The sequence below is a fragment of the Schistocerca cancellata genome, chromosome 3 (assembly GCF_023864275.1).
Source record: "Schistocerca cancellata isolate TAMUIC-IGC-003103 chromosome 3, iqSchCanc2.1, whole genome shotgun sequence".
Taxonomy (NCBI): domain Eukaryota; kingdom Metazoa; phylum Arthropoda; class Insecta; order Orthoptera; family Acrididae; genus Schistocerca; species Schistocerca cancellata.
Window position 1 is genome coordinate 168,180,920 of NC_064628.1, and position 12,187 is coordinate 168,193,106.

Here is a 12,187-nt window from a genome sequence, read left to right on the forward strand (position 1 = left end):
AATGCTGAGGAATGGTGGCGGTAGTGGAGGAGTTGGTGGTGGTGGGTGTACGGTTTTTGCTCTTATTCGGAATGGACGCACACAGGCCAAAGTACTGTCTGGCGGTGGCTGCGTACTGTATGGAGAGACACAGTCCTTTACAGAAGTTGTCATACTCCATATACACTCCTGGAAATGGAAAAAAGAACACATTGACACCGGTGTGTCAGACCCACCATACTTGCTCCGGACACTGCGAGAGGGCTGTACAAGCAATGATCACACGCACGGCACAGCGGACACACCAGGAACCGCGGTGTTGGCCGTCGAATGGCGCTAGCTGCGCAGCATTTGTGCACCGCCGCCGTCAGTGTCAGCCAGTTTGCCGTGGCATACGGAGCTCCATCGCAGTCTTTAACACTGGTAGCATGCCGCGACAGCGTGGACGTGAACCGTATGTGCAGTTGACGGACTTTGAGCGAGGGCGTATAGTGGGCATGCGGGAGGCCGGGTGGACGTACCGCCGAATTGCTCAACACGTGGGGCGTGAGGTCTCCACAGTACATCGATGTTGTCGCCAGTGGTCGGCGGAAGGTGCACGTGCCCGTCGACCTGGGACCGGAACGCAGCGACGCACGGATGCACGCCAAGACCGTAGGATCCTACGCAGTGCCGTAGGGGACCGCACCGCCACTTCCAAGCAAATTAGGGACACTGTTGCTCCTGGGGTATCGGCGAGGACCATTCGCAACCGTCTCCATGAAGCTGGGCTACGGTCCCGCACACCGTTAGGCCGTCTTCCGCTCACGCCCCAACATCGTGCAGCCCGCCTCCAGTGGTGTCGCGACAGGCGTGAATGGAGGGACGAATGGAGACGTGTCGTCTTCAGCGATGAGAGTCGCTTCTGCCTTGGTGCCAATGATGGTCGTATGCGTGTTTGGCGCCGTGCAGGTGAGCGCCACAATCAGGACTGCATACGACCGAGGCACACAGGGCCAACACCCGGCGTCATGGTGTGGGGAGCGATCTCCTACACTGGCCGTACACCACTGGTGATCGTCGAGGGGACACTGAACAGTGCACGGTACATCCAAACCGTCATCGAACCCATCGTTCTACCATTCCTAGACCGGCAAGGGAACTTGCTGTTCCAACAGGACAATGCACGTCCGCATGTATCCCGCGCCACCCAACGTGCTCTAGAAGGTGTAAGTCAACTACCCTGGCCAGCAAGATCTCCGGATCTGTCCCCCATTGAGCATGTTTGGGACTGGATGAAGCGTCGTCTCACGCGGTCTGCACGTCCAGCACGAACGCTGGTCCAACTGAGGCGCCAGGTGGAAATGGCATGGCAAGCCGTTCCACAGGACTAAATCCAGCATCTCTATGATCGTCTCCATGGGAGAATAGGAGCCTGCATTGCTGCGAAAGGTGGATATACACTGTACTAGTGCCGACATTGTGCACGCTCTGTTGCCTGTGTCTATGTGCCTGTGGTTTCTGTCAGTGTGATCATGTGATGTATCTGACCCCAGGAATGTGTCAATAAAGTTTCCCCTTCCTGGGACAATGAATTCACGGTGTTCTTATTTCAATTTCCAGGAGTGTACATCACACACTGATCATCTTTCGGAAGCCCTGTTTGTACTGACGCGAGCTGTGCAGCGTAGTAGTTAACGTCACCGGCTGCTGTGCTGTGGATCATCAGTTTAAACCTTACCAACAGCAATTTATTTAGCAATTATCAGCACTGAAAGGTTCTTGAAACATCTTACGTCCGTATATTCCGATGTATTGAATGTTTGTATAAATAACTACACCCTCCGTTCAGGAGGTCAGTTCTGCTGTGGCTGTTCATTGAAGTCAGTAATTTATACGCTTTCAGTGCCATTGAGTCTGACTGTCAAGTTATCTAGACGGAAGTAGCATGCCTAGGTGAACTAAAGTTAACTATTGGTTGTTTCCGCCGGCCCTGTAACAGTTTAACTATAATTCAAAGGAAGTCTACGCTCAGTAGTGCGGAAAAAACCAGATCATTCATTATCAGTTGGAGGTGACTTTAGCCCGCCCAGTATGTTTTGTACATGGTCCGTCCGGTTATCCGTGCGGTCTAACTCACTGCTTTCCGGGCGAGAAGGCGTGCCGCTCCCCGCCACGAATCCGCCTCGCGGATTAGTGTGGAGGTCCGGAGTGCTGGCCAGCCTGTGGATGGTTCTTAAGGCGGTTTTCCATCTGCCTCGGTGAATGCGGGCTGGTTCCCCTTATTCCGCCTCAGTTACACTATGTCGGCGGCGATTGCTGCGCAAACACTGTCTCCACGTACGCGTATAGCATAATTACCCTACCACGCAAACATTTCGTGTTATCAAACTGCCTATTGGCTTCTGTCTCGTGTTCTTCGGCCGACGTTCATCTAATGATTTTTCGGACGTTTCGCCAGCACGAGTGGCTGGCATTGTCAAAGCTTCACCCTCCATTGCCGGTGGTTAACTGGAGGCGAGCTCGCGGCCGCAGACTATATGTACCTGGCGCGCCAACGTCCGAGGGCTTCTCCGCGGTCATTTCCGGTGCGGTTCTCCTCTTGCTACCTGCGACGGTCGTTCACTGCAGTACAGGAATGCGACCGTCGTAATGAAGACCGAAGGTTATGAGCAAAAGATCCGAGACCTATTGGATCCGACGACGTACCGAAAACTAAGCGCAGATCCGACGCAGCGTATCACTCGGAATACGAATCGATTAATCAAGGCGTCTTCTCTGCCGGCGGACATACAGAGAAACCTGCGCAACACAGAAGCCCTACCACCTTGGCTGTATGGATTACCCAAGATCCGTAAGAACAACGTTCCACTGAGACCGATCGTTAGCGCTCCTGGCTCACCAAGGTATAAACTGGCGAAGCACCTGGTCTCTCTGCTCCAGCCACACATACATTAAGGACTCAGGACGTTTCATTGAGAAGCTGAAGAAACTGAAACTTGCGCCAAACGACATCCTGGTCAGTTTTGATGTTGTTTCGTTATTTACGAAAGTGCCACTCAGCGACGCTCTGGAGCACATCGGTTCCATATTCCCGCAAGACATCAAAAATCTCTTCCATGCATGTATCTCCACGAGCTATTTCACGTGGAATGGCGATTTCTACGAACAGCTGGAAGGCGTCGCCATGGGTAGTCCTCTCAGTCCAGTGGTGGCCAACTTCTTCATGGAACAATTCGAAGCACAGGCACTGGACTCGGCGACTTGCAAACCTAAGGTGTGGTACAGGTACGTCGATGATACTTTCGTGGTGTGGAGCCATGGTGAAGAACAGCTCGGTGAATTCCTGAGACACTTGAACAGCCTCCATGCCAACATAACATTTACCATGGAAGTAGAAAAGGACAAGAAACTGCCATTTCTAGATGTGCTGGTCACAAGGGACGGCGAAAACCTGGGACACAGCGTGTCTCGAAAACCGACACACACGGACCGATACCTGCACAAACTGTCAAACCACCACCCGAGCCAGAAAAGAGGCATGATTAGTACGCTCGTAACGAGAGCAGGACGAATATGTGAGCCTCAACACCTCAAACGAGAAATGCAACACCTGGAAACTGTTCTGAGGAGCAATGGGTACTCCAAAAATTACATTAGAAGTGTAACAGAGCCAAACACTCGGCGAAGTAAGGAAGTGTCTTAGATCGGCGAAGGAGAAAAGAGACCCACTTGCAATGTCGGGAATATACCGTATACCTTGCACATGCGGAAAAGTTTATGTCGGAATGACTGGACGATCCATTAACACCAGGATCAAAGAGCATAAGCGACATTGCAGGTTGGGGCAGGTGGAGAAATCGGCCGTGGCAGAGCACGCACTGAATGAGACCGACCACGTAATAAAATTCGCCGACACGGAAGTTCTGGCTGTAGAGAAGCACTATCACACGCGCTTGTTCAGAGAAGCTGTAGAAATCCAAAAACACGCGAACAGTTTCAACAAGGAAGAGGAAAGCATTAAGGTAAACGGATCCTGGCTTCCCGTACTGCAGCGAACGACCGTCGCAGGTAGCAAGAGGAGAACCGCACCGGAAATGACCGCGGAGAAGCCCTCGGACGTTGGCGCGCCAGGTACATATAGTCTGCGGCCGCGAGCTCGCCTCCAGTTAACCACCGGCAATGGAGGGTGAAGCTTTGACAATGCCAGCCACTCGTGCTGGCGAAACGTCCGAAAAATCATTAGATGAACGTCGGCCGAAGAACCCGAGACAGAAGCCAATAGGCAGTTTGTCAACAAGTGGCCACGAAAGCCTTAACAATTGTGTATTTGGGGTTATACTCGTCAAGTGTGAGACGTTCCCGGGGAGGGGGGAGAGGCGAGGGATCCCCTGGGGGCCGAACCGCACAATAACCCTGGGTTCGTTGTGGGACAGCGGTTGGGTGAGTGGAGTGCTGCAGCCTGTTGTGGGTTTGTGAACCACTGAGGGCTACGGCGGCGAAGAAGCATCTCCGTCGCTTCTAGGCCCTCAGTTCAATGGAGTACAATACAATGCAATGATATGCACATGGATTCCTTACAGGTGGAACGGACAGACAGATTTGTGAAGTATTATTTGAACACTTTTTCCGAAAACTGTCTTGAGCAGCTAGTTCGACAGCCCACACGCAATGGAAATATTGTAGACTTTTTATCTACAAGCAGGCCTGACCTAATTGACGGCGTCAGTACTGAGACAGGGATTAATGACCATGATGACATCATAGCGACTTTGCTAACTAAAGTTAATAAATCAATCAAGAATGCTAGGAAAGTATTTCCGCTAGAAAGAGCAGATAGAGAGTTGTTAGAATCCCACTTAGACAATGAATGGATATCATATAGATCTAGGATGATGGATGTAGAGGACTTAAGGGCAACGTTTAAACTGACTATAAATCGCACCACTGATCAATATGTGCAGAATAAATGGATTAAGGATGGAAAAGATCCTACGTGGTTTAATAATAAAATTTGTAGAACACCGATGAAGCAGTGTGTTGTTCAAAAAACAAAGTGTAGATGTTGGTAAGGAACAGTAAGTAGTCGTGCGTCTGTAAGCAAAACATACAGCTTGCTCTGTCTAACCACAGCGGAAATCTTGCAGAGAACCTGAGAAAATTCTGGTCCTACGTAAAGTCGCTAAATGGGTCGAAGGTCCAGTTAGTGTGGCAATACAAGATATTAAATGATAAGCTGAAATGTTATATTTTGCATTTAAGAAATCATTCACACAGGAGGATCGTACAAACATACCGTCGTTTGACCGCCTCACAAACTCCAGAATGGAGGACATAGTAATAGGCACCCCTGGCAATGAGAAGCACCAGGAAGGAAACAAATAGGTCGCCAGGTCCGGATGGAGTAACAGTTCGGTGTTACAGTTAGAACGCTGTAGCACCGTCCCTTACTTAATTGCGATTTACCGCAAGTCTCTCGCACAGCTCAAGAACCGAAAGGACAGGAAAAAAAACGCAGGTGACTCCCATATATTTGAAGGGTAAGTGAACGCATCCACATAATTACAGATCAATATCCTTGACGTCATTTTTTATTGAACATATTCAGAGTGCGAATATCATAAAGTTCCTAGCGACGGAAAACCTTCTGTACATAAATCAGTGCGCATTTAAAAACCGCAGTTCTTGCGAAACTCAGCTTCCCTTTTCTCGTGTGACATACTGCGAACCAAGGATCAAAGGCAACAAGGAGATTCCATAGCCTTAGATTTCTGAAAACAGTTTGACACGAAGACTTCTTAAGTAATTGGCTCCAGTACGTAGTCCTCCACGGCGGGTGTCCAACTGAGACAAAGGTATAGTCAGTTATGCCACTGCGAAATGTGATAGAACCTCTCTTATCCTCTATACAAACTTACGTAAATATTATGACGGAGAGGGCGAGCAACAATCTGCTGCTGTTTGCTGATGATACTGTGGTATATTGGAAGGTGTAGTTGTTGAGTGCCTGTAGAAGAATACAAGATCATTTAGACAAAATTTCTAGTTTGTGTGATGAATGGCAGCTTGCTCTAAATGTAGATGAATTTAGGCTAATGCAGATGAGTAGGAGAAACAATCCCTTAATGTTCGAGTACAGCATGGCCCATAGGGAAGGCGAATGGTCCACTTTGGTTTATTGGGAGAGTTTTATGAAAGTGTAGCTCCTCTTGAAGGAGACTGCGTACAGAACATTACTGTACCCATTTCTTGACTGTTGATCGAGTGTTTTGGAACCCAACCAAGTCAACTAAAAGGAAGACATCGAGACAAGTGGCGCAGTGGTTAGCACAAAGGACTCGCATTTGGGAGGACGACGGTTCAAATTGGCGTCCGACCAGCCAGATTTAGGTCTTCCGTGATTTACCTAAATGGCTCCAGGCCAGTGCCTGTATGGTTCCTTTGAAAGGGCACTGCGGATTCCCTTCCCCAGCCTTCAAACAATCCGAGCTCGTGTTGCGTCTCTAAGGACCTCGATGTCGACGGGAACTAAAATGGGAATCACTGGAGGGATGACGACGTCCTATTCGCGAGGCACCATTGAGAATACTTAGAGAAACGTCATTTGCGAGTCTTCTATCGCCAACGTAAATTTCAAGTTAGGACCACGTTCGTATTGAGGCGTACAGACGGTCCATTTGTGAGTAGAACAGGAAAGGAAAAGGGTAGTACTGGTAGGAGGTACTCCCACCTTGTACTGTACGATGGCTTGTGGAGCATTTACACTACTGGCCATTAAAATTACACCACGAAGATGACGTGCTACAGACGCGAAATTGAACCGACAGGAAGAAGATGCTGTGATATGCAAATGATTAGCTTTTCACAGCATTTACACAAGTTTGGTGCCGGTGGCAACACCTACAACGTGCTGACATGAGGAAAGTTTCCAAACGATTTCTCATACACAAACAGCAGTTGACTGGCGTTGCCTGGTGAAACGTTGTTGTGATGCCTCGTGTATGGAGGAGAAATGCGTACCATCACGTTTCCGACTTTGATAAAGGTCGGATTGTAGCCTATCGCGATTGCGGTTTATCGTACAGCGACATTGCTGCTCGCGTTGGTCGAGATGCAATGACTGTAGCAGAATATGGAATCGGTGGGTTCAGGAGGGTAATACGGAACGTCATGCTGGATCCCAACGCCCTCGTATCACTAGCAGTCGAGATGACATTCATCTTATCCGCATGGCTGTAACGGATCGTGCAGCCACGTCTCGATCCCTGAGTCAACAGATGGGGACGTTTGCAAGACAACAACCATATGCACGAACAGTTCGATGACGTTTGCAGCACCATGGACTAACAGCTCGGAGACCATGGCTGCGGTTACCCTTGACGCTGCATCACAGACAGGAGCGCCTGTGATGGTGTATTCAACGACGAACCTGGGTGCACGAATGGCAAAACGTCTTTTTTTCGGATGAATCCAGGTTCTGTTTACAGCATCATTATGGTCGCATTCGTGTTTGGCGACATCGCGGTGAACGCACAATGGAAGCGTGTATTCGTCATCGCCGTACTGGCGTATCACCCGGCGTGATGGTATGCGGTGCCATTGGTTAAACGTCTGGGTCACCTCTTGGTCGCATTGACGGCACTTTGAACAGTGGACGTTACATGTCAGATGTGTTAGGACCCGTGGCTCTACCCTTCATTCGATCCCTGTGAAACCCTACATTTCAGCAGGATAATGCACGACCGCATGTTGCAGGTCCTGTACGGGCCTTTCTGGATACAGAAAATGTTCGACTGCTACTCTGGCCTCCACATTCTCCAGATCACTCACCAATTGAAGACGTCTGGTCAATGGTGGCCGAGCAACTGGCTCGTCACAATACGTCAGTCACTACTCCTGATGAACTGTGGTATCGCGTTGAAGCTGCATGGGCTGCTGTACCTGTACACGCCATCCTAGCTCTGTTTGACTCAATTCCCAGAAGTACCAAGTCCGCTATTACGGCCAGAGGTGGTTGTTCTGGGTACTGATTTCTCAGGATCTATGCACCCAAATTGCGTGAAAATGTAATCACATGTCAGTTCTAGTATAATATATTTGTCCAATGAATACCCGTTCATCATCTGCATTTCTTCTTGGTGCACTAATTTTAATGGCCAGTAGTGTATATAGCTGTAGATAAGTGTCTTTTGTTAGTGACTAGACGAGCTTGTTTGTGGTAGACAATTAGTAGAAGTACCCCATTCTAAGCTACTTTTGTTTTTGATATTTTATTGTAACTACGGTTCTGTAGCAGTAATTAATTTTTTGTATGAGTTTATCGGTGTGGTGTGGGTTCTTTCGGTTATTTCTGAACGAACAGACAGCACACATATAAATATATGCGCCTTGACGGCAAATAAATATACCTTCAGTGCTCATGCACTCTTTGTTCGATCTCTTGCGGAAATTAGGCGTTGGTGCGAGCAGTGATGATAATGGACAGGGGGTACAGCGTCTATAGTACGCGGCACACGAGAATTTGGATACAAGGGAAGCACGTTCGAATAGGCGAAGTTGTTAAGGTGACTGCTCACTATAAGCGAGTAATCCGAGTTCGGGTCCCGGTACGGGACATTGGATTTATTTCAACGCCCACTTCCAGCTAATATTCGGAATTTCTGTTTTGTCAATTTTTTTTTGTATGATGTGCTGCGGAACCAACTCTCAATGCCTATGTCTTGAATTTGAGAGACAGCTTTAATATTAAATAGGATAAACACCATTTAAATATAGTGGAGTGTGACGAGGACTCAGTTTGTGGAGGAACCAGGTCAAGGCCGCCAATACTCAAACGACCAACGATTGAGCCTCTCGCCAACCCGTCAGCAGCATACGTCCAGCCTCATCCCACCTGCCCGTTCTCAAATAGCTTTGACGTCTCCTGAAACCTTCGGCTAGCCTCCCTCTCTGTCTAGCCATTCCTGCATTCGACCTCACATCGTCTTTGAACTTAACGACACCGCCTGACAAATTACGACGGCTATTCAAAAAGTAAGGTCCGTTCTGTCGCGAAACGAAAAGCACAAAATATTTGCAACAGTTAGGTGCACTTTCCAGCGACTTCTCTACATAATCGTTGTACCAACTTTCCAATAACCCCATCAAAGAACGCCGCCTGTGCTTTCCACCAATTTTCTATGCTGGTCTCTAGCTCGTTGTCTGTGCCAAATTGTTTTCTTCATAGCCAGAAGTTAATACGAGCAGAGATGTAAATCAGAAGGGACACATCCGGGCGGTATGGTGGGTGATCAAACACTATTCACCGAAAACGCTACAGTAGCGTCTTCATTACCCTGCAGTGTGCGGCCGAGAATTGTCATGAAGAAGGAAATGCATGTGGGGTTGCATGAAACCAGGCACACAAATTTTGCGGGAGCCGCTATTTTCTAGGCATATTTACGCGTTCACTGCGCACTCAGCACTAAAAAGAGCGACATGACGTTGTCGGCGGGCTTGCTAGAGGCTTTGTCAAACACATGAGTGCTAAGCTTCGTCGGTTTTTCACTGTAGTTTCCACTCCCCCCGTCCAATAGGACCTTACTTTCAGAATAGCCTTCGCAATTATTTCCGTAGGCATGTTGTAACACCGAAAATGCAGGATGAATGGCACCTGCTACCAATATATAAATTTTTTTGAACTGTATTTAAATATTTTTAACGTAAATGCTTTCTTTTAATAAGTAAGGACATTGATTCACTGTATGTGTACATTTAGGTATAAGTCTGGTGACGTTTCATTGTATTTATCTGTGTTTCACTGTGAAACTTATAAGCTCTGGGGAAAGCCAAAGGAGTTGTTATTTGCATCGACTAGCAACGATAACAGCAATGCTTGTGCGTTGTAAAATCTTTGGCTAGGGAGTTGTAGCGCAGAGCGCGCGGAGAGAGGGAGAGACAGGTTCCAGCGCTTGTAGTGTGCGGAAGTGTAGTGTTAACACTTTCGCAGTAGAGAGTACGATTTTCAGCCGCATCATGTACGCACGCCGGCCAGATGTCTAGAGCAGGAGTACGGACAGTGGACGGGTGGAAGAGGCTGTATTAATTACGATTGCCCGTTCCTATAATTAGCCGTGGCTCCACAGTGTGCTACCGCCTTCAACAACAGCAGCAGTTCCAGCAACACAGTTTCGTCGTCGGCTACGAGTTTCGTCGTATGTACAGCACTGAAGTAACACTGTTCATTGGTAGAAAGTATTAACGGCTAACCCAGCAGCACAACTGAATGTGATTTGATTGATAAGATTTATTTAAATAATAATCAGTTGAACTCAGGGCCATTGTGTCCTCATTGCCCCCAGACATCGTTACCAAGCAGGATCCTTGTTCCTTTTTTTCCTAATATGCTAACTGAGTGTCATGAGAAACAAATTGTATAGTTACAGTCATTTTATTAATGAATAATTTCTCTCTTAAGAATTTTAGCCTCAGTCTACTTTCAATTAACTGCTGTACAACAGAGGTTTCAGTATATGACTAAAGTAAAGCAATTTCATTTTTCAAGTTTGAGAATCAATCACTGGAAAAAATCCAAATCTAAAGCAATGCACAAATTAAGAGTGCGAAAGTTTTATTTATTTTACATATAGCTTGGAGCACATGGCTGTTTGGTTTGGTACGTATTCTAGTATTTAATTCTGTTCAAGTCAGTAAAAAAGGGTCAGTTGTTCAGACAATAATATGAAATCCAATTTGCAAAATAAGTGACGGCAAAAGTAAAAAGTGCTTGCTTTTTTTCTAAATTTCTTTGATGACGTCATGCTGAGGTCACTGAAAGTCACTGTTCACGTCACGAAGTTCAGTACTAACATACACTTTAATTGCATATTTTCAAATCATTACTCGATTGCCCTTTTTCAAAATTTAATGCCAAACATAACGTAAGAGTGACTTCTCAGTTTTCTTTGTCGTTAGAAACTCACTTAAAATTAGTGTGAAAAAAAAAAACAAAAATCGTGGCAACCTTCAGTTGCCACGTCAGTGTTTAATAATACATGTTTTTCTTTTCCATAATCTTGTACAGGATTTTGAATTTAAATTGCCCTAGTGGGCTGGCCACCGTTAATTACTTCCTTTTCGTTCATTAGTGTAACTTTTGGATTCATGATTAGTGGTACCCCTTTCTGTTCAGTGTTGTTCGTGAGTGAATGCACAAAATAACTTTCATTTTCCAAATTATAGCCCTGTTCGGTTCAATTACTTTTACTTTTAGTAGACTTTCGAGGTTGTGCACTGTCCTCCTACTTATCGGTATCACTTCCTTAGGAAAGATAGCCTTATACAATTAGAAAAAAATCCATTAGGCATACACGCGATCCACGGTCATATTTTATATCCCAAGCAGGATAGGCCGATTAGTAAGAGGGAGGTTACAATGTGTTGAGTACCATCACAAGTTCGATTGTATGAATGACACGAATTAGGTCTACTGATAAGGGGGAACAGCTTCCATAAGTGTCCCTTCACAGGAGTTACTTCAGAACAGACGCTTGGAGTGACAGTTCATTGCAGTTCCAAGAGATTGGGTTGCGCACAAATGATAAACATGGATGCGTCTGTACCCGTATCACTGTGAATATTGAACAGAATCTTAAAGTTACAGTTGTAAACACACATTTGGCAATAATCTCTCTATGTTCAACACAAATCGCTCATTCTTACCTTCCGCCATAGGAGACAGCATGTGGTAATGCACGCTGGCGGCTCCTGCACTGTTCCCAAATATGGTCACGCTGTTGGGATCGCCGCCAAACGATTCAATGTTTTCTTTGACCCATTTTAGGGCCGCCACCTGATCCTTCAATCCGAAGTTCCCTGGAGCAGCTTCATCTTCAGTACTGAGGAAACCTTTACAAATAAAATATTTCAGTAATGTTTACATCACTTCAGGTACAGTATAGACCTACATCACATCTCAAAATACAGCAGCGAAATAACCATGTATTTGTAGATGTCCCGCCGTCCTATATTCTTCGCGAAGTCTGCGAGTGCCAAATTCGTTATTTTTTCGAACAGTTTGTTAACTGTTACTACAAAACTAGCAGAAGGGGATAATACAATACAGTAACATGTTCCTGCCTCTGTTGAGTTGATACGCGCTACGGGCTTCTTATATTCATGATAATAACGACCAACTACAGCACATCTTAATGTAATTTGCAGTTGCTAATCTGCCCAATGTTACAAAAAG

At 46.6% G+C, this 12,187-nt stretch overlaps 1 protein-coding gene across 1 annotated transcript in view; it reads right to left on the reverse strand.

The window, feature by feature from the left end:
* Positions 1-12,187, reverse strand: part of LOC126174794 (juvenile hormone esterase-like) — a 100,453-nt gene that overhangs the window by 24,822 nt on the left and 63,444 nt on the right. The window contains exon 4 of the mRNA XM_049921164.1: positions 11,659-11,844. Within this exon, the coding sequence (XP_049777121.1) occupies positions 11,659-11,844 (186 nt within the window). The remainder of the gene's footprint in view (positions 1-11,658; positions 11,845-12,187) is intronic.